A 24586-nucleotide genomic window follows, 5' to 3' on the forward strand; every position below is an offset into this window, starting at 1 on the left:
CATATATATATATATATAATATTGCTCAACCATATATATATAATATTGCTCAACCAATCTGTTATTGTAGTAACAGAAGAGCCTCAAACTTAGGTATATATATATACAAATATATGTACACATGTTTGTATCTATAGTTATACATATACAAATACATAGATATATGGGTAGATTTGCATTACTCATTATTAAATAGTAAAAGTACTTGAAAAAAAGGGATGCTTGTTTGTGACTTCTACCTTACCTTGCTTTTAGTGGCATTTTTAATAACAATCTTGATATTGAAGATGACCGTGAGGTTTCATCTCCCCCAAAATCTCCATCTTGCATTTTGCATTAGCATGCGTTTGCACTATTTTTATTTCCTATATGCACTATTTTTATTTCCTATATTATATGAATAGTATATGTAGTACACTACATAAATGCATAGTGTAATACAGTACATAAATACATAGTATACTAGATATATATAGTATATATAGTATAGTACTTGAATATGATGTTGTCCACAGCTGAAATTTATTCCTATGTTATTAGAATTAACGGAGCTTCTCCTTCAGCCTAAGTCATTTTATACTAAATGGATTAATGAGCATTCTGTGTTGTTACATGTTATGTGTTAGCATATTTGAAAGACAATTCCTCTCACAGAAAGGTAGGGGAGCCCAGCCAAATGTACAGGAAGGTAATAGTGCTCAATAGATCACTCTCACAAAGCTCTATTCAAAAAAAAGATATAATTGACAAACTCTGAGTAGTTACCATAGCACTTTATCCACACCTATCCACCTATCTATCTGTCTATATACATTCTAGTGGATCATATCTTAGAGAACAAATCATTCAATGACCCTAGAGATAGGATGTATGCTAGACTATAGTGTGCGAATATAACAATTATGTTGGAAGGAAGATACATCTTGAAGGCTACTGAAGAAAAACAGGGCTGTTACAGGGGCTCCTAAAAGTGCACACACAGATTGATAGCAGAAACCAGTACAGCATAACAGCAGAAACAATAGGGCTATAAAACAAACCACAAATGGTCAGTTACTGGAAATAATCACTAAAAGGACTTGTGAGACGGATGAAGCTGAAAAGACATATCCAGCATATGTAAATCTATCATACTTTAGACTGATAAAGAAAAAATAAATAAGCAATGATAACATACATATCAAAAAGACTCCAAGCACACTCAAGTGCAAGGAGGAGGGAATCCCCACCAATATTACTCCCAAATATGCTGAAAACTCCCTTCCYGTGCCCTCATATGCCCCACCCTGCCCCATTTCTTTAAAACTATTAGCAATATTGACCTCAAGATACTGAGACTCATTGAAAGGACGTGCATGTTACCAGGGAAATAGAGAGGAATGGGAAAAGTGTGTGTGATTAGTTTTAATTGTATCATTATTGGCAGCAAGGTGTCATAATTGGATACTTTAGAGTCCACATGTTAGTATTCCTGTAATTGGTCTAATAATTCTTTCACTGTTAAAACTATAAATCAAGGATCAAGAAATATATTCTTCTATATCCATACAGGGTGTATTTCTTCACCTACATAATTTGCATGAGGTGTCTGATATGGTGCACACCCTTAAGAATAATTTTAATATGTATGTGGTAATTGTATTTTGACTTAGCTCTACAAAGCATCTACTGAATTTTCAGTTGTCTGACCCACTCTCATCAGGTTTGTATTTCAGTGAATTTGTGAGACTAGGAAACTATGTCTGCATCCTATTCTACTGTTTAAGACTACTGTTTATCCAGTGATACTGGAATGAAAATCTATCAACCTTGCTCAGAATAAAACTTCAAATTACAGTTACAAGCTGCTCACAGAGTCTCTTGTTTTGAATCTTTTACTAAGCTTTTAAAGATTTCACTTTAGACTTCAGACTTCAGGTTTCTCAAATGGCCAGAGATGATGAAGTGYGGCTTGAGATGTCACTTACTGGACCTCTAGCAGTCAAATCCCAACAGTCCAGGCAGCTAAACTAAATTACACAACTTGAATAGGAAGTCTTATRTTTTTCATGTTTTATGAGTAACAGAAAAACTTCTATTTTATTAAGATACTATCCCAATTAAGTTAAATGCRGCTTTGTAGTAATATTCTCAGCAGCAATGAAAAAAAAAGTTCATTGTAAATCCTCTTTATAAGGCAGTCTGGAGTCTTGCACTACTGAGAGAAAGAAAAATAAATAYATAAAAAAAGACAAAATTCACTATTAAATACCCAACCTTTTAAAAAACTCCTCATAATTTTATTTAATAGCATTTTGAAGGTATAATGAGCAATCACTTGTCATAGTGATGTGCAGTTATTTAGAAGAACTTATTAGATAGTTAGGATAGTTAGGATAGTTTAGGATAAATTAAATTAGTTATTTAGATAGTGTAAGTAGTGAAGACAAATAAACACTCTGCATTTAGCCTTTGAATATCTAAAGTACTTAGCAAGAAATGCACCTTTTAGAATAGAGCGAGACATGCCAGCAGATGTCCCACTCCTCTTAAGGCAATCAGTAGTTACTTAATATTATCTCCAGCAGGTCTTCAAATGTCAGCTAATCAATTTCCACTTCAAAGGATTCAAATTACTTTTTATTTTCTTCCTCAGTGAAGGCTTGTTTTGAAACTTACTGAAGGCAAAAAAAAAGTGCCCATTGATTTTGCTAGGCTTCCATTAAGCCTTGATAAATTTTCCAGTACTTGCATATCATCATCACATTTTTATATTTACTGGAATTAAAAAACACCTAGTCTTAAAAACCACATTATCTGCTTCACTATATTGCTAACTATTAGAGAAATAGAAACTCAGTTCCTTGGGTCTAATTCTCCTGAGGCCACACTCCTTTATTCAGTTTGTTCTTAATCATTCCTCCCATAAATGTATCCTCACTCACTGTAACGTGAAGYATTTTTCCGTATTCTTTAGCAAAACAGAAAGGTAATTACCTTTACCTAGGAAACAAGATGGTTGGCTTAATTCTATCAATTGAAGGGACAACGAAATTAAAAATGTTAAGCTTCATGAGAGAGGAGAAAATAGATTGTTTCTACTGGGAAATAACTACTCTGTCCTTTTATTCCTTCAGTGGACATATTGCTAGGCTGTCTCATACTTCTAGTTGAGTAGTTTGTAATTGGTTTTCCTCTGTAGATTTTGAAAGTTCTTCTGCATTGGCYAAAACAGCACCCATGAATGGAAGTAACAAGTACTTTTCTGGTTGTGAGCTGAAGTTTTCTTTCATCCTAACTAGATCTCAAGGATTTAAAGAGAGAAAAATGTTAATTAGCATTACCTGTGATTTGTATGCTGTTTATATCAATTTTCAAAGTCTGGGTAAGGCTAGTTCTATTTGCTTCTATTCCCCAAGCAAGTTCATTTTTTGTTTCCTCAGCTGATATCCAATGGGTAAAATAAAGGTTGAAGACCACAACAGCACTGAGAACATAGAACATGAGAGAAGATGGTTATTTAAACAAGTATATTTGTACTAAGTACAAACACAGCTAAGTACTTTTGATATTTAGCTTTACTATCTASACAGAATTTTGGAAAAGCTTCAAGTATTGTGACATGTTACCTGACACCATGACACATAGAAATACCTCTTAATTTTCAGGAAGATTTGAGCCTGGAAGAAACATTTTYTTTTTCTTTCTTTTTTACCTCTTACTTTAGTTAAAAAAAAAAAAATCTAAAACACATTGATATGAGTGATGTGGAGCTAGATTTGAATAAAAAGAAATGAAAGAAATAAGTTTATTGATTATTGAGGAGGTCTTCTAGCTTTAGTTTTAAATATTGATGAAATATTCATGCCATTAAAGTATTGTAAAAGTAYTTTGGCAAGCCAAACATCTGTAACAATTCATGGAAGCTACATTTGTGAGAATCTCTTGTGCAGCTACTCAGATTCTAATAAGGAAACTGTAAGGGTTGAACCCGTCGATTCAAATTAGTGATTAAACTGTTTTTAACTTCTATAGGACCTCAGAGTATTGTCTCCACTATTTTCTAGATCCAATTGAGCTCTCCACTCTTTTCAAGATCCAATTGTCATATTTATATCTCTAGCTAGATATATTCGTTGTGACAAGTATGAGTTATGTTTGCTAAAGAAGAGTGGTTTTCTCCATTTACTTTAATTCGCATGCAATCTTTTCTTTATTCTTAAGCACTTACACTACCTAATTCTAAGTAACTCAACAGTGCTTTATGATAAGGTGTGATTAATCCTCCCATTACGCCGAGCATAATTCCTTTACATTCTCACATGATTTTGATAATTTCTAGGCCATGCTGAGTAAATAGAAGATTTTATTGCTGTCTTTATTAATCAGGGGAGTTTCACGGGTGAAATAGACAAGTAGATTGCCCAAATAGATAAGCACCTTTTTAATGAAAAGATTCAACTATAAAATAATTCTGAGAGAAAGTAATATTTGAAGTAGTACGGTAGAAAGACATATGCTTTCTGATATACTAAAAGTTACATCCAACACTCATTGACATTAGATTTTCTGTAACTTCTATATTTTTTTGTCTCAAGATGTAGCAATTGTATTGATCTGACTAAATATAGGGTTTTTTCAGTACAGTTATCTGCATCCTATCCTTTCCCCTTTTTGATAGGAAGAAATGTTGCTTTCTAACATAATTGATCTTCTCCTAAGAAAGACATCCAAAATGGATAAGATGAAAAAACCCAAAATAACTGTTTTCCTCCATTTTTTTTTTTTTTTTTTTAATGAATAGAGGCTGGAGCATCTAGCAGCACAGACATTTTTACACTTTTGATGAGAAATTTTAAATTTTGGTGAGATAAATGMCATTTTATTTGCAGAAAACAAATCTCTGCATCCATTTCACAGGGAGAGAAGACTGGAAAGAACTTATTCCCATAGTCTATTCTATTCTTGTCAAGCTAAAAAGTCCTTCACAAAGTGACCATTCTCCCTCTTTCTAACTAATTAGCTTTTTTCCCTTCTAATTCAATCAAAAGAMTACTCTAATTCAAATCTTCTTATTTTTAGCACATATGAATTCCTACTTTGATTTTATCTGATATTCCTTTGCTAGTATTCTCAATTAAAACTGAGAATTGACAATCTCTATCTATCCACTCAATGTTTTTATAGAAAACTTTCATTTTTTTTTTCACACTTCTCTTTCCAGATTTAACAAATCAATGTCTTTCAGATTGTTCTCAATTCCTTGGTCATCCTAGCAGCCCCCTTTGCACCTCTTCTGTCTGGAACAAATCATTCTTTCTTGAACAGGGCATTTCAAATTTGTATACAGTAATTCTGTTTTTTAATTTTCCCTCAAAGATATTTATCATTAATAAATATATTTGTAATGTAGCATTAATGTTTTAATTCTTTTATCTTTTTCCAGATTGTTCATATTAGTGAATCACAGTTATATAGAAGGGATAGCTAGTACATGTAAGTTATACAGAAAGGATAGCTAGTACGTATTTCTACAGCTAAGCTGTTTACTCTCATCATCAGTTGTCATGTAATTAGGTCTTTAAAGACTTATGTCTATGTATAGGGCAACTAATTTTATAATTCATTTCTCAATGTCTTTCAATTGTTTCAGAGTCCTGATATTTCCCTTGTTTACTATTGCCATCCGTATTATGTCATCAGATTCTTCTTTAATATATGTACTTTAAAAACCTTAAGTTACAAGCAAGRATACTGAGATCAGTCCCAAGCCTGAGCAACTTTTCACATACAAATTTAGCACATCTCCTTTCCTTTTAACTAGTCTATTTTTAATATCACTATCCTTGTCCCTTCTCATTTTTCTTTCTAAATTGACAGTACCAGTCACTATTACTTTTTCTTTTCTGCTAATTTTAAATGATGCTTTTGTAGAAAAGGTATGCTTTGAAGCAAGTATGCTTTGCATGCTCTTCAGAGGGACCTATCCAATCCCTAAGTCGTATCTCTCTGTCCTTTCATTGTCTCATAGCAGAAGTTTCTAAATTAAGAAAATAATTGTCTCTTTGTCCATGTACAAATAAACATGTAAATACCTAATTGCAGACTTCTTGGAGCTTTCAGGGTCTCCTTCATACTCCCTTTAATGAAAAAAAAATAGCTTTCAGTTTAGCATTCATGATTTGCATYCAATTTACAGTCACAGGGATTGGTTGGAAGTGTATCCTGAAACTTTTTAACAACGGAAGACTGTACTACACGCTTGATTTGCTGAATCTGGATCTTATCTACAGCARTGTAGAAGGGATTAATATCATGTCACTTACTGTATTTATTACACTTTTTGTCATCTACTCTTCATTAAGGCAACTGACAATGGGATGCTGAAAATAAGGTCAAACAAGCTTTAACAATGGAAGATTATCTACTGTGACTTGTTWGGACATGTAGGAAGCAGCTTTACCTGGTGTCAAATGACAGCCCCACTTGCCAAGACCTCAAAGGATATGAATTCATTGGGATATTTGTCTGTACGGATGTATCATCCTCAATTTATGCCAGACTAAAATTTAGACCTGTGTTCTGAACATTCTTCTAGCTGGAAAAAAATGATAGCCCTGTAGATATAGCACAACTAAGAAACTTTTTTTTTTTTTAATAAAAAGAAAAAAGATTTTTTATTATTTCTTTCCAATGTGGATGTTTTTTGATCAGCTTTAGTGGCTTATCAGACTTAGTGACCTGATGAAGGAATAGTCATATAAATTCTGAAATGGAAGTTTACTYCATGTGGTGTAATGGAAGTGGTGTCAAACTTCTGACAGAAGTTCTTGAAGGAATTAGAATGAATAATGCAGGAATTTCCAAATGGAATTTCCAAATTTTAAAAGCAAGGTATTCACAAATATTTWAAAAAATCATTAAATGGAATATATYTTAAATTTATTTGAAAAGTTTAATTAAAGGGCACCTACTTGAAGTGCAAAACTTCACATCTCTCAAAATCATTTTTCAGATGACTTGTTTGAAAGATTTCTTCTATCTATAGAGAAAAAAAAATCTTAGACCAACACAAGAATTAAAAATATACTTAGTTGCATATTGCAATCATGACTAAGACTCAATTTTTCTTCCTTATCAAATATACACTACAGAAAACAATGTTTTTTTCTTTGATAATTCACTGATCTTCACATAAAAAAATATACTGAGTTTCAGTAAAGTTTARTCATTAAAATATCTCTATCTGGAAAGAGAAAAAAAAAGGTATCAACAGCAGATTATGCTAAAAAATTAATATAGCTAATGGACACCTATCTCATACTCTAGAATTAGTTAGACCGGTAGGTTCTTACCAGTTGTTCAACATCAAAGGCAAGGATCTTGAAATCAGCTGATGATTTGTCCTGCAATACTGGACTGAATGATGTCCCAGATAGTATCTTAAATGTCCCCATGTAGCTATGAGTATTTCCATCTGCTTCAGCTGGATTATTAAAAATAAATTATTTTACTTAYGTAAAAAAATAGAAAATATAATGTATTAGATTTTATTACACACAGATCATTGCTACAATAACTGTTATCCTTGCTAGTCAGAGCTGCTTTGCACAGTGCTTATTTAAAAAAAAGTATCTGATCATTTTCATCTGCAGAAAAGATGATATTTCTTAGTAGAAACATATTCTTATGAATGCTATTTGTCCTTGATTCTCATTATTTTCAGATTAAACACTGGACTTGTCAGGAGCACTGTGAGGGAGAAAATTGCTAATGGAGAAAATGATGTAAAGGAGACAATGGGTAACACACAGGGGACAAATGCATATGGGAAGAGTGATTTTTTTCCTGTGTTCTGGATTTAAACTGTTTATAATTACTATGTTGACTTTCTACATTAAAAGCTATGCATCTTTTAAATAAATGTATATGATCTTTGAAGGCAGCATTGAAAATTCTGCTTCTGTCAGACTAGTTAAAACTATTTTTCTTTTATCAATGTATGCATTAAAACACATATACATCTGTAAGCACATACATGAGAATTTATGAGTTAACTAGATAATTGGACCCTACAACAAATATAATCTTACCTTTTAACAAACTATAGTGTATAAGATACACTTAAAACAATTCATTATACAACAGAAGTAATTCCCCACAGTATAACACTTTTGAAATGTTCAGACGGAACCTAAATTAATACRGTTGTTAGAAAATGCCCATTGCTAACCAATTTTTTTTAGGTTGTGATTGAAATCACTTAGAGCTAAAATGAGTTTTAGTACAAAAGCAGGTAACTAAAAAGCAATATAATAAACACCTTATGAATGAAGGCTTGTCAGCATAGTGGTATGACCTTTCTAACCGGTAAGTCTAAGTTTTAAGTTCCTCAAAGATCATCTCATCCTATGACAACTGCAAATCTATTTAAACAAAGATTTTTAAGTATGAAGTATTTTGTATGCCAAATATAATTATTTTTAAAGGGTGCTTTAAAATTATTATTTGTACAAGAGGAAATTTCTGCCTATTCCTACCTTCCAAAGCCAAATAAGTCTTTCAATTCAAAACTTAGGTGCAATGATACACCATCATTACAGATAGGCTTATTTTATTTTACTAGAACATGTTTGTGTTCTGGTGACAGGAGTATAAAGTAAATAAGGAGAAYAGTTTTAAAATCCAGTTAAAATAGTTTTTAAATTCAGAAACAACAGCAACTAAAAGACCAAATAGCAATATTCTGATAAAGCAGCATTATCTGGAAGGAAAATTTATATTTTGAAAAATGCTGATATGCTGATATCTGTAGAACATAGACAAATGATATTATGTACCATCAAGATGTCAGCTGTTGATTATGTAAACAACATTTAGTCATGACTTCTTTAAACCACTGAAACTGAAAATTTTATTTTCAGTTTAAATCACTCTACATATATTTAAATTTAGTTTACTTCCAAAACAATATTTGATTGCATATRAGAATTAACTTTAATTAAGGGTGGCATCTGTCTGTACAATCTAAGATATCTCCAACACTAATATTTTACTTAAAAAATATATCTTGATACAGAAAAATTCCAAAAGATGCAACACTCCCCACAGACTTCAGTAGATTATCAATATCTTTTTGCATTGAACCTTACATGTGAATTAAAAGGTCCAATTTAGAAACAATTCAGAATATTATGTTCTCCATTCAATTGACTAGCCAAATTGACTCATCAGCCAAACTGAATTGACTCAAAACCCAAAACTATTAAACCTTGGATTATATGACAAGGATGTCTCCCAAAGTGTAAGACACAAATATATTTTCTTTAACCTCAGCCAACTTTAGACTTTGTTTTAAGTGTTTATATTTTTGATTATTTTATTTACATCTGTTTCCATGCAAAAAGAGAAGGAGGACAATGTATAAATCAACAAAAACAAAACAAGTCTTAAGCATTAAATGCATAGCATAAACTCTGAAAACTATATTGACAACATCTGAAAAAGTCTTAACTTCTACTGAAAACTCCAGAAAGGGTCCAAATGTGAGTGCTTACCTCGTTTTAGCTCATGGATTAGTAGCCATGAAAATACGATCAGTCCAACACAAAGACACACAAAAACTGTAAGCAGAGAGGCAAATAAAATTTCATAGTAACTGAGAGGAACAGATTTCTTATTGAACAATTTTCGTAGATCCATTTCTGTCTTAAAAGCTGGTATTAAATAAGAATGGACAAAAATACTCAATAAAAATAACCTGAGAAATGAGGGTAATAATCCACATGACCTGWTATTTATAGGAGACGTCTGTAAATTAATAACACCATAAATCTTCATTGACGTTGTTTTTTATAGCATTCCTTAAACAGTCATATTCACGCACAAGATATGAAAGTATGATGAAAAACAAATCTCTTCTGAAAGGAGAACCGAAGTTTAAGTCCTAGACTGAAAAAAAAAAAAAGAAGAGGAGAGAAAAAATTGGGCTGCCCTGGGTTTTACCTCTGACTCAGATCAGCTGAAAGTTGAATGTGTCCTTAAAATAAAAAAGCACAATCCTGGAGCACCTCATTAAATTTGCTTTTAGGTAAATCATTAGCTATTGACAATAATAGGCAACATGATTAAATTTCTTTAATTGTGTTACAAAAACAGATTTGACTGAGGATACTACTGTCAGACCAAGATTTTTGAATGTGATTTACAGTACTTTAAACTTAAATTTCATGAGTTCTTTGAGAGATGTCTTCAGAAGTTCCAGTTAGTTCTCAAACGCCAGACAAAGAACCATAACCATCTCTAAGATTATTACTTGGGCTTTCCTTGTTTCTTTCCAATATCTGTACTTTCTGTCTCCATCAATTTTGCAGGAGTTGGAGCCTCTCTTTCTGAAATGCTGACTCAGACAAGTTTCCCTGTCCATTTATAGGCATAAATGCTAAAATTCTCCATTTCAAAAGCAAGGGCTGAGGGATGTGATGAAGTAAACTTGCCTTTAGGACTTCTGGCCCAGAGACAGAAGAATAACTGAAACATAAATTGATTACAATTTTTGTCTTCTGGATTTGATTTGTTCAGAAACAAATTTTTAACAGATTAAATTTGTACCAAAAGACTTTGGACTGGAAGACATATTTTCTGTTCATGTTTCTTTTAATTTATTAAGGATGCAGCAYTGGCCATCCACATGACTATCTTTATCAGTCTTCCCATGGCATTCTCATTGCCATGGCACGGCCTGGCAAGAAAATACGAAACAGGTATATATTTCATAATGTATTCTCTAATTTGTTCTCTATATACATGATGAAAGGCCCACATCTTATCCAGATTAAATTTTTTACTGCTGAACACTTTGCTGAACTATGGTACAGTAAACTCTAATCTTAAGTGATTATTCAGCAATAACTTGAATACACCCTCCTTCCAAGCAATTTAAGTTTCTGGATTTCTTTAGCCATTCACTTTTTTTCACACAAGTTTAGAAAACATCTGATATCTCATTTTGGTCTTACAGGATAAAAACGGTGGGTAGTTCTGTGTCCAGTCCATGCTGCATGAGACAATGCTAGAACCTATTTCGTTCCTAATCAGACATTCTATCACAAAGCTCAGTTCTGTGTAAATAAGCAAAGACTTTGGATTCCTCTGACATGCTTTTCATGCTGTAACTATTCATATCATTAACATTGTATATTGTCAGTGAAAAGCAAACACTAGAGATGTTACTACATCTTAAATTCTGAATTTATTTYGTGATAGTGATCCAAAGCAATGGCCATGATGGCAAGAAAAAGAAGTTGCAGTGATGTTCAGTTCAATTCTATTACTAGCACATGACATATGATAGTCAAATTGTATGAGCTCACATTCACTTCAGTTTGGCCAAGGACACTGCCTTGGTGTACAGTAGTCTCCAGTTCCAGTTATGATTACTATAATACAAGTAATCTGTTAAACAAATATGCATCTTTCTAGCTTATAACAAGGTCATGGTAGCAGCAATTAGTAGATAAGCCCTGCTGCCTGAACTACTAATAAGAAAGAATGAGATCTCTTTTATTAATTTGTTTGTAATACGTTATAATCTGTGCTACTGTTAAAAAAAAAAAAAAAAAAAACAAGAAACAAGAAAAAATGATACAAAATCCCATAATCTCATAAATTCATTTGTAAATCGTAAACCTAGAGGGCAGACATTGGTATTGTGGTTGATGATAAATTACCATTAATAATGAATCATTGAAAAAAAATAATTCAAGCTGGAAGTGTCCTCAGAAGCTGATCTGATCCAACCTCCTGCTCAAGCCTGGGATAACTGAATTCAGATGAAGCTGCTCAGGTCTTTATCCAATGGATTCCYAATACTATAAAGAATGAAAATCCTCAGCCTCTCTGGGTGCCTCTGCCAGTCCTTGACAGAGGCCACCCAGATGGTGATTTTTTGTTTCCTCTATGTCTTTCTAGAATTTTCGTGGCTGAAACTTGTTTCTCTTGCGTCTTGGCTTTTACCACTCATTTCTGAAGAGACTGTGGCTCCAGATTCCTTACAGTCACATACCAAAGAGAGCTATTATACACCCGAACATTCTGGCCAGCTCCCAGACTAAACTGGAGCTTGACATTAATCTGTCCCAGACTCAGCCTTTGAACTTGCCTTTGTTGAGCTTTATGTGGTTTCTGTCAACCCATTTTCCATCCTGTCATGATCATTCTATTTGATAACCATGCTCTCTAGCAGARTGACTGCTCCTCTTACCTTCTTGTGAAATGCAAACTTGCTAAGGGGGCACTCTCTACAATCAAATAGATTGTTAAAGAAAACGTTAAAGAAAATCTGTTCCTCGTTACAGCCCCCAAAGAAAATGACTAGTAGCTAGCCATCAGATGGGCTTCAAAATTTACTCACTGACTCTGATGGTTTGGCCAGGTTTCCACCCACCTTGTAGTTCATCCAGTACTCTCATTCAGTTTGGCTACAAGAATGTTAAAACTGTGTCAAAATGTCAAAAGCCTCATCCAAGTAAAGGTAAACCCCTCTCATTCACAGAACTAATCATTCAATCATTTAAGGCAACCAGACTGAATAGGCAGAATTTGTCCTTGATAAATCAATGCTGGCTGCTTCCATTTACCTTCTTGCTCTTCCACTGTATTAGAGGGCTTCCAAAAAGACTTTTTCTACAGTAYTATAGCTTAGAAATTGAATCATGATTTAACAGAGGATTACAGTGTTYGTAGGTATACTCTTTTCACCTATTTAGAAGACATATTTGAGTTTATGTATGAAGGAACAATGACATCATTTCCCCACTGAAGCCATACATTTTGGACAAAGCATTCACAAGAAGAAAATACTGTTTTAGAGGCATGCAACCAGTATAACTGCTCCAGAGCCTAGGTCATTGGGKTCTCCTTTAGGCTAAGGTGGGAGGATACAGAAGGAGGTTGTGCACTGGAATCTCCTTTCAGTCCCTAACTATTGCTGAGATTGGATCTCTATGTTACTCTCTTAGAGTAAMAACTGTTGAAAATCTGAATTGGGATGCGGTTTGTCTCTAAACGCTGGAGAATACATTGGAAGATCTACTCATGGAATTATCTGAAAAGTGGTGTTTGTTTTAATAYACTATCCAAGAGCTCTCACAGTTGACAAGAATTAGAAAGATTGCTGAATAGGTAGACTGTGTAATACACAAAACAATACAGCAATATGTAACAACTGAATTAACTTCTATATTTACTTTATAAGGAAAACRTGATGAGATTTTGATAAACGGTTTGAGGAGTTTTAGATTTGTATCACATGAAATAAAATCCATGCTTAGGTTTTATGCATTCACAATTTAATTAAATTCTGATTTCCAATAAGCTTAACACAAATAAACCCCACAGGTTTCATGCAATTTTTGAAGAGAGTTCACAAATAAGGCTAAAATTAACTGTTCAATGAAATGATCTAAATAGATTGTTGAGAAAGAATCTGTCTCTACGTGTATTGATCCACAGGCGCTGTTGTTATAAGCAGCTGTAATTTTTCAGACTGGTAGAGTGAAAAACTTTTGCACAGAAAACAAACCTAGAATATATTTTGCAGATTTTTTTAATATTGAAAAAAAAAGCCACACCATAATCTCTCTTGCTTGAGTAGGTCCAGAAAGATTTTGCAGGCTATTTTCATGACAATCAGTATCAACCTTGTCTGACTTCCAAGGATTCACCATTCAAAATTCGCTTACTTTACCAATAATTCCCAATAYAAAATTGGGAAATCCTACTTTAGATGAGCTGAATCTGACATGGCTGCTTCCATATAAACAAAACACTGGATACTGCAGGCAGAMAATATATGAAAATACCATAAAATATAAACTAGGCAATGAAAAGAACACACCAGGGCAAAGTTCTTTCGGACAGGTAAATAGCGCAAGGCAGGAAAAGATATGACACACATAAAAAATGTCTTATCTCCACTGATAATGTAGAATGGCAAAATAAGCAGGTAAAAGAGAAAGGTCAAAAGGAAGTAGCAACATTACTGCTGCTCTGATTGAATTAGTATGAAAGTTAATGTATTAAAAATGAAGCACTGAAAACAGCAGAAAATTTATAATATAAAAATTTCTATGAATAAAAATAGAGTACACTGTGCACATAATACATAATAATTACTGTGCACATAGCTGTGTCTTACAGGCTGATATGCTAGCCTTGAAAACAAAATGAAATACTGTGGATATGGTTCCACGCTGTCTTACTTTGCTTTTATTCAGAGTATTAAAACATATACAATCTATTTTTCCTATACTAGCCATAGAGAATTTTGTSAGTATGGCTTTATTTGAATTCTAAATAGGCTATGGAATAGAAAAGMTTGCTTCTGTTTGTATGTTAAGGAGTCACAAAACACAGAAAAGAGAAGTATCTGAAATAGTAGATTAGAAACAGGCCYGCCTAATGTTTATCCCTCCTTTGCAAACCTTTTGAATATTTACTCATGAACTCATGAATATTTACTCATGAACATATTTAAGACTGATATCTCTTCTTATTACTCTAGTAAACACTAGCCATAAATGTCTACACAGTAGAAAGAGTCAGAAATGCCTTAAAAAGCAATAACTGTGTCTACTTTAAAATTATATAATAAGCACTAAAWGACTAAGAGAGTTTGTCCATATTGATTTTATGAACTGTTTGTATTCCATCTTCTGTGGTTAATTCAGGTAACTTCTGGCACATATTAGCTTTTCACAAAGGGCATTTGACAACTTGATAGAGAAATAAAATAATTAAAAGCATATATAATGGGTCTCATTTCTCTTATAAGGATTATTTCAACAGTAGCTGACAAATAACATAAAAAAGTGAGTAAAATGCTTTTGATTTTGAAAATCAGATATTGACCCTTTGAAAAAGTCAACAAAGTAAGTAAATACTTTCTTAAGGATTCATATAATTGGGCTAGACTACTAGTATACCAGTTCAAGTTTTGATTATTATCTTTAAATGTTTATCCATCTTGAGTTCCACAGAAAAAAAAATACTTTTGAAATATTTTAAAAACTCCTACAATGTCRAAAAGTAAAAAGCTTTATAACTTTGTTTTATTACAGTCACAGATTATTTCCTCTCTGTCTCTATCTGGTGATATCTGTCCAAAATGGGGGAAAATACACAATGCCAAATAAAACAGAACCTATAAAACACTAGCAGTTATATTCAGAAGCTGTGAATGCTGAAGTAGTTCTGTTCTCTGCGTTTTATAATAAATACTAAGTCCAAGTGATTTTTTTGTCCAGAATTAAAAAGAACAATCATGATGATAGATGATTTCTTCTAAGAGAACAGTTTTGGTTTATATAGTTTTGTTTTTGCTCATTTGTTAWATAAAATACTTGCCGGTGTTATATTCAAAATCTGCCTTTCTTTAGAAAACTCCTGGTTTTACTGGGGGGTGTCTTAAGATACTGCGTATGCCACTAGGCATCATGTGCCTGAAATCAGTTTAAAAATACTGGAAATACTGGCAAATTGAAAAAAAAAACAGTAAAAGCAAAATTATATGCATCAAGAATTTTGAAAAGCAACAAAATGCACAGAGTAAGATGAAAACATACAAAAATAATATATGCTAAGACTAATTCAAACATTAAATAATAAAAATATGTATTGTTCTCTTCTGAAGTTAACATTTTTGTCTGCTTCATTTTTCTCTTTTAAAGAAACACGGAAGTTTATCTATATTTTGAACAACAGAACATGTACCTATGACTATCTCCATTTCCACTCAACTATTCATACAAGTCAAAAATATGTTAGAAATATATTTGAAGTGGTGCAAGAGTATCAGTAAGCCTACAGATAAAAGAATCTCGTGATATAGATGAACTTTCAAAAATCCTTTGTCAAAATACCACATAAAAACTATTAAAGAAATTAAGTTACTGCAAAAGTGGTGGATTTGGCTCAGAAGGGACTGAATACTGTTTTATGTACATAATTTTGAGTGCTTAATCCTTGCTTTTCAGGGTGAGAAAAGTGCATAATGAAGTCGCTCAAAAAGTGTGACTGTGACTGGATTTAGCTAACTTCCTCAGCAATGAGCTAATGAAAGGAATATATAATGAAATATCCAGTGCCACCGAAKTTAAGCTTGGCAGTAACTGATAGCTTCACTAATGACAAGAATCTCCAAAAGGATCTCTCAAACTTGAGGTAATTGGCAAAACAGATGACCTTCATGCAAATAAACACAAGATCATACAAGGGAGACATAATCTAAACCATGACTACATGTGGCTGAACCTGGAAGTGACTCTTACAACTCAGGATAAAGATCCAAAGTCAGTGTTTGCAGTTCTCTGAAATCTTCAGTTCAACACATGGTGGCAGCAGAAAAGCCAGAAAATGTTGTGCGCCATCAAGAAGGTTACAACAAGACTGATGGAATCAGATTTTCTTTATTTAAATCCTTTAGTGCATTTATATCTTGAGAACACTTTCTGCTGAATGGACAGTTTAAGGTCTTTATATCTGAAGAAGTCAGAATAGACTTAAGAAAGGTACAGAGGGCAACTAAATTAATCAGGCTTGGCAGGTAGCCAGGCTTATGTACACCTCCTAAGTGGAATCTCCTTTCTTACGTGGATGGACTATTGATCTGGCAAAGTTGCGTATGTGCTATGTTTTTAAAAGTCTATTTTAAAAATATACAAAAATAAAAATAGATATAAAAATATCTATTGAATCTTTAATAGAATTTGGATCATCCTCACATGGTTAAGAACAAAAAGCCTGCTCCTGTCTAAATCTTTGTTTAGAGAGAAAGTTAGGTGCTAGAATGATACATTTGCCTACCACATTTTGTCCAGGCTCCAGTGAACTAATGCCTTCACAGCTCAGGAAGTATGTAAGAATGATCTCTTTATAAAATTGTGCTCAAAATTTCCTTTTTTGAATGTGATTTTCCTGAATGCCGTATATGCATATTTGAATTAGTTCATTCATACCCAATGTTTCATGTTGGTGTATCAAAGATACCATTGACTTTCTGTTACCATCCCCACAAATAGCAGCTAAGAAACATATGATAGTTCTCGTGTTCAAGGATTCCTCAGAAATGACAGTAGCAGTGGACATTGACAGTAATAGATAAAAACAATAYTACTTTGAGACCTAATGATGTAAAATACTGAATAAATAAGATACAATGTAATAGAGACATAACTATTATATTGCATATGACAATACAAATTATATGCAGTTGGTGACATAGTGAGCACTAAATGACTAAATGAATTGTTTTGCACTTAAATTTCTTTTATTTTTTTTCCTGATCTTTTTACACATGCACAGCTGAATTTGACCTCTGACATCTCTAGTACTAGTTTCCTGATTATGTCACTTCTCATCAGCATAATYTAATGTTATATTTACAAAAATCACCTATTGCATATTTAATACTGTGAGACTTATGTGCTAAATTACTATTAATATCCCTGCCTGTTGTATATCACAGTATTTTACATATGGTAGGGTAACAATGATGATATTTGAAGTCTACAGTTAWCAGACATGAAGTCAACATGAAAATGATTGTATGATGCAATTTTATGTATTCTTCTGATCTAAAGTCTCCTAGGTSTGGAGGTGAAAGTGGTGGCCCAGACTTGCGTTGTGGCTGATGTAAGTCAGGATCTTTCACTCTAGCCAAGAGTATTAGATCTAATCTTTTCCATTGCTCTTTTGTTTTCTAAGTCAAAGCTACAATGTATGACACAAGGTAATACAGAGCCTAGTACTATCAAACATCAGGGACTTCTGAAATGCAGGTGGATGTCTAAAATACTTCTCATTATATTTAAATAATTTATTTTTTCATTAAGGAAGAGTTGCATCTTCTAACACAATGTTAAATAGGCCTTTAATGGGATAATATGCACAATATATTAACTTTTCTGTTCATATATGCTTTGTAATTTATAGACTCTGCCAGACATGGCAGAGCTGCTTTGTGAAAATTGTCTGTGCTACTTTTATGATTATTCTGTCTTTCAAAAAGCTCTGCATTGTTTATGTATAGTGTAAGATTAATGAAATATACTTGTTTCTGCGAATATGACTGTAAGTTTCAGTGACACTGTAATAAAACAGCTGGATAGGAGTAGTTCTGTGACCTGCACATCAGAGTGGACATAGCATGCTGCAAGATGTCATCTCCTTCATAAAACATTTAGATACCTCCCCAGCCAAAGCATGGTTAACAACTGCTTAGCTACAATTTATCTTTCTTTTTCAAGACATAATTTGCCTCATATGAGCAGAAACAAGAAAATGAAAGCAAACCTGCTCCACTTTTAAAATAGTGAGTTTTGATTGGTTTGTACTTCTGGATGTTTTKTTAGGGCTATTCAGCCCCTGGCACACTAAGGGTATAGGCACTTCTGAATACAAATGATAATAGTTCTAGTAAGAAACAGGAGAATAACAAAGCAGATTTCTGAGAAAATCAGAATATTTGCCCATAAAGAAAGCTGAAAAGCTAAAATGAGGAATAGAAAAATCAAATGAATGTGGTTTATGTCTTTGCTGAAGATGATACATGAGTAGAATCTACTATCGTACAAATGGCTACTTCGGATTGATTTTGATGTTGCCAATCAAAAAAAAAAAAAAAGATCAATAACAAGAAGTAGATAATGAAAAGGTCATATAGGCTTCATGATATCATGATTTACATTTTCTCTTTTGAAGTGCTTCAAAGTAAAAGAAATGAATAAGGCAGAGAGGAAAGCATAATACCAAACTTTTAACAACATTCCTTGCCAAGCTGTTTAACTTGGCTAAAGACTAAGAATAGCACTGAGGCATTTTACTGAACAATTGTGAAGAAGATTTAATCAAAAATTCAAGTATATGTCATGTTTCTGGGAAAATGAGCTATTGGACTACTGACTACTGATTTGGAGAGTTATCAGTAGCATACAGAGATGACAGTTTCATCCTCTGTTAAGATGGTACTAATTTTTTTAAGGCTGTATGAGGGAGTAGGCATTTCTGTTTATCCTTTTGAAATGTTATTAATGCTAAGGCATGAGTTTATAGTGGTCTTTTAACTTAAAAAAACCCCAAAATTTCTAAAATTTTCTACAAAACAGAAGAATGCCCACATGGTGATAACCTGAAATAGCTCAGGGAAATGCAGTCATATACTAAAGGTTTTAGGTTCAGCTTTGCACTGATACCTAACTCCTATATTGGAAGGCAGTAAATACCCTCCCAGTAAATAGCAGACAGTGAGTAGGATAATGAAAACAGCTTTTTTTTTTTTTTTTTTTTTTTTTTAATACTTGAAAACGTTTCAGATCATCCCAAAATGTACAGGTTAATACAAGATTAAATGTTTCATTTGACAATTTTTTTTTTTTTTTTTTTTTTTTTTAAGGTATTTTTCAGCCTTTGAAAAACAAGATACATTTTTACATTTTTCTAGAGGCAGGGAGAGAACATCTACTTATATATTTTTTCAGATCACACCAATTACTGAAACATTTTAGAATTTGGATTAAAATAATCTATCTAAACTAGACTTATTATCTGTTAGATTTTTTATATGATATATGATAATAACAAAACAAAAGGAACAATAAAAAATAAAGCCATAAACAACCTTCCCTTTCCCCTTACTATGTTTACAATGCCTTTTACTGAATTAAGGCCATGATGATGACACATTTGTTTTCCCTAAAATTTCATGAAAAGTGTAGATTTAGATGCTGACAGCAGCCTCAAGAGAAGAAAAAAATGGCAAATTGTGTAGGGGATAAATAAGGAAAGAAGACATGTTTAAAAGTCTGCTGTGCTCCAGTCATTCTTTGACAGAATCATCTCCTTAGATCTCAAGTAAACGACTATGGTTACATAAATTTAACAGCATATTTCTTGCTTTGAATATCAATGCAAGGTCTTAACATATGTCACATTCAAGTCTTGAAAGTTAAGCTGTATGCCTGAACTGTAGTCCTCTGAAAATATAAGATCATAATTCAGGACCAGAATTTTCACATAGAGTAGATTAAAAGGAAGAAAGAAAGAAAAACAATAAGATGGAGTGGAGAGTGGTAGGAGGGAAGCCAGATGCCATAGTCTATAGACTGCAATCTTATAGGAAGCTTCTTGTCTTCGAGACATATTCTTATTCAATGAATTTGGAGTTTAAAGGAACAATTCAAAGAAGTCATCTCACAGATACATATTCGCTAGATATTTTTTTTCACGATCCAGTCAAGCTGCTTTGGATTGGAGAGTTCAGTAAGTGTATGCAGTAAGAAATGTGTGGTCTAGTTTAAGGACATTGACTTTCCAGTCAGTGTGTTCATGGATACATATTTTTCCAGATAAAGTGTGCATATTGCAAACTGCCATTGAGAAAACTGGAATTGACTGAATACTGACTATTGCTTGAACTTCTGCCTTCTGAACTGATCATTTTTGGACTTTGTGCAGGCTTTATTTCCTCTGCTATAAAATTATAGCCCTTATGTATTCCATTAGATTTAAGATTTAAATTTATTGACACATGATCAAGGATATTTCATTAATTGTAAGGTGTCTTGAAATGTATATGATGGAAAGCAATATGTATTTTATTATTTATCAAGTAAGTGATAAGTATGATAAGTACTGGTACTTATCATATAATTCTTAGTTCTTAGTAAATATGAAATATTGTATTTCTTTAACAGATTGCAAAGAATATAAGAGTTAGCAGAGAACRCTGGAATCAGCATAGACTCTATACCCATTCCAGCGAAGACTGGTGCAGATCAGGCAGTCTGCATCAGGCAAAGCCTGCCCGAAAAAGTCTCCCTATTCAGTCATCAGAAAAACAAAACAAAACAAAACGTAGTAAAACATAGTAACAATACTGGAACAGAGCATATTATCTAATATAAATACTTAACTTCACACAACTACCATGGACTGGCACCGCTGCAGAACCTGAATCATTCATTGCTCCCTGGAATTTAGACATCGCAGTATGCAAAGTGACTGAAGCAACTGTGTGGCCTCCATCTGCAGTAAAGGATCACTTTAGGTTTTGGTTAGACAGAAATTTACATCAAGGCTTACTGGAGAGTTTCAGTTTTTCCCACTTTGTGTAGCCAATATGAATTCTGGCTGAATAAAAAGTTTAGGAAAAAATAAATACCCCAACATGGTTGAATTTTATTTCTGTGTTGATCTTATTCAGACTTGGCTTTTTGCCCAGTTGTTTCCAGATGCCCAGTGGGGAACATCTAGGAGGCTGATGCATCATTTTTGCCATCTGTGAACTAAGAATAAAATAGACTAGTTTCATTGCAGAAAATGTCTGAAGTGATAGTGAAGGCAAGAAGTTCCAAATACCCATTGCCTTCTGTCAGAAATGCATCTTTAAAAGCAGATAAAACTTGATCATGTCCCTAAAGTAAAATAAACCATGGAATGACAGGAAAAGATACTTTCAGGGAATAAAAAGAAAATGCTTTGTTYTGGAATTAGACCATAAAGGAGGATACAGCTAAAAATAATTCATTTTACAATCTTCCCCAGGCTGCATTACCCTTGTAATTTTGTGGAATAATAGAAATAAAATGTTCTTTCCTAGAGTTTTGGGTTCAGCTTCACCAGATTTCTTTATTGTATACTGACATTTAGATAGAAGGGAAATGCGTCCCTTTTACTATCCTAAACCCCAAAAGAACAGGTAGAGAAAAACAGGTTATCTGTTCTAACATACAGAAGAAACAGTTAGGAGTGGGGAGCGTTACTTTTTTTTTTTTTTTTTTCCTTTGGAAATAGTCTACTGCATCATCAGGAAGTATGCCAATAAAGCAAGTTCGTCAAAGCCAGAAATTGTTGCCTGCAGGCCTGACCCATAGACCACTCAGTAACTGAAGGGGAAGACTACTGCAGAACAAAACAAAACAAAACAAAACAAAACCCTTGTATTTGAAACTTGTTAAAGTAGGTATTTGTAGGTTAATTTCAAGGTTGTAGGTAAAGTAGGTTAATTTCAATCTAAATTTAAAATATTCTATGACTTTTAAGTCAATTTCCAGTCACAATTCTTAAATATATATAAATAAAATAATAAAAGCAATTTTATAATAAAATACAATGCATAATATTCAGTCCTTGAGAATGCATCATCTATTTTTTAGACACTTATGCCAATACTTCAAGAGAAAATAAAGTGTCCATATTTTTTGAACTCACAAGTCAGCCAAGTTCAGATTCAAATCTTAAAATGTGTTAAAAATGTGTTTAGGATAGTTTCAAAATATTGCATATATTCACAAATAGTACATAAATTAGTTGCTGAGGGAAATACAGTGCCACAACACTTGGCAAATCAACAACAGAAAACTGAACTTGATTCATAATTTGAGTTTTGATTCAGCAAAGCATGATAGAAAATATTTTGTTTAATCCAACATGTAATGTGCAGCCAACATGAATGAATGAATGAATGAATGAATGAATGAATGAATGAATGAATGAATGAATAAGAAGAGAAAAACATACTAAGAAAAGGGATGCAGAAATGTAAGACTTCAAATATGGTTTTAAAACATTTGTAAAAATGGATAGAGGGAAGTGAAAACATGTCGAAGAGATTAATGTAATAGCAGAAAGTGTTATGATATGGAAGATTTAAAATCCATCTGAAAATCAAATTGTGTTTGTTTGCTTTTTCTTAAWAGAAAACAGATAGTACCTGGATGAGCMAGAAACAAAAGTTTATGTCAATCAGAAAAGCTATCTCTCCCACTATTGGCATGAAATTGGTGAAGTCAAGTGACTCTGCAAGTGAAAAATTAGGGCAGTAGAAGATCTTCCTTCTGAGGAATTTCTGCTAAACTGCAGAGATTAAACAAGGGTAAAAATCTCACATCAGCTTGGCAGCTACATTCCTTATARAGGATGACATGCCAATAGAGAGAGTCAAGGAGTAAATGCTACTCCTTCACTAGATAGTTACATTCCTGCTGATAAATCAATGAGTATCAACAAYAGAGGGACAAGGCTTCAGTCTGAAATATGCGGAAAAAAAATCTCTACAGTAAATTTAAGCCATTTGCATTAATTGTTGAGAGCTTGAAATGGTTAAATAACTAATACTAAATAATTGCAGCAGAAGCATACAGCATATTTCATACAGCATAAGCATACAGCATATTTCAAAAMAATGAAGAAATAGATGAAAACCATAAATCCATCAGTATATGTTCAATAATTAGAAAAAACACTCCCAACACAGTGGGAAAAAAGTCTCAAACTGATTGCATACATTCAAAATTAGAGATAGTTGGAAAATAAATTATGGATATTTCAAGAACAAGTATATCTCACAAATATTTAATCCTTTCTTTTCCTGACTTAAGTAAAGTTCTTGGGCTCTTTTGTACAAAATTTTCTTGTAGTAAAACAGGGTGGATGAAGAACTTTTGAAAAGTCATTTTCAGACAGCTGCAGTCAGCAGTCTGGTAAGTGGGAGTGTCTGTGAAAGAGTTCAGTAAGGGTTAAAGAATTAAGCAGAAACATTATGGGATGAAGGATGACTGGCATTTCTACTCTGCAAGATCCAGGGATTTTAGTAGATTATAGGCTGAAAGTGAGTCTACATAATGTCATGATATGACAAACAAAGTAATCTTCCTGCTCTATTCAGCACAGTTAAGGCCTCTATTTTCACTACCGCATATCATAAAGCATATAAACTGATAGAAGAAAATCCAGTTAAGGGTTATTATGAGGATCTGGTTTCTATGAATTGTTAAGTACAGTAAAATTTAGGAGTTAGGTTTTTTATTCTCAAGTACAGGAGACTGATGGGGAAACAACGTAAACAAACAACATAAAATGCTGCTGGGATGATAAAGGGAATGATCTGTTCAACACACYGATGGGCAGCAAAATCAGCTCATTGCAGTAACAGAGATTCAGGTTAGACATTTAGATTTTCTTAAAGGATAGCATAGCATAGCACAGCACAACACAACATAGCATAGCATAGGGTGGAATGGAATGGAGTGGAGAGGAATGGAATGGAATCCTCCATCACAGATAGTCTTGAGGTAAGTCCAAACAAATTTCAAAAACAAAGMGTATGTTGATAATATGCTGGGGCCACTATATTGTATAACCTTACTCTTCTCTCATTTTATTGATCTGAATAATTAGTGAAGTGACACTTAAAAGGAATATAAAAGAGTAAAACAACCAATCTCTGAATATGAATSGGAGTATCATCATCCCTTTCTGTTCTTAAAAAAAAAAACTCAATGTATTAGATTACTTTGAAAGAGTATTCAAGAGATTTCTACAAAACCATTCTTTTTGGGGAAATTCAAATATCATCTTGGAACAAAGAGAAAGTTATGGTTGTTCTTATTCCCTATTGTAACTSGAATATTTTGCTATAGGAAGCAGAGAGAGAAATCTGATCTATAAAATCATAATTGATAATTGCTTACATACAATCAGCCAAACTAGTTACAATCATGGAGCTGATTCTTTCCTAAAGATAATAACAAGTTTTCGTATAAGCCATGAT

The 24586-nt window shown here is 33.0% G+C and overlaps 1 protein-coding gene across 1 annotated transcript in view; it reads right to left on the reverse strand.

The window, feature by feature from the left end:
• Window positions 1-7436, reverse strand: part of TMPRSS15 (transmembrane serine protease 15) — a 46011-nt gene extending 38575 nt beyond the window's left edge. The window contains 3 exon segments of the mRNA XM_026033877.1: window positions 3324-3466; window positions 6954-7021; window positions 7335-7436. Of these exon segments, the coding sequence (XP_025889662.1) occupies window positions 3324-3466; window positions 6954-7021; window positions 7335-7436 (313 nt within the window).
• Window positions 7437-24586: the final 17150 nt, after the last annotated feature.

The sequence above is a fragment of the Nothoprocta perdicaria genome, unplaced genomic scaffold, assembly GCF_003342845.1.
Source record: "Nothoprocta perdicaria isolate Ctin4 unplaced genomic scaffold, notPer1 scaffold_135, whole genome shotgun sequence".
NCBI classification, from domain to species: Eukaryota; Metazoa; Chordata; class Aves; order Tinamiformes; family Tinamidae; genus Nothoprocta; species Nothoprocta perdicaria.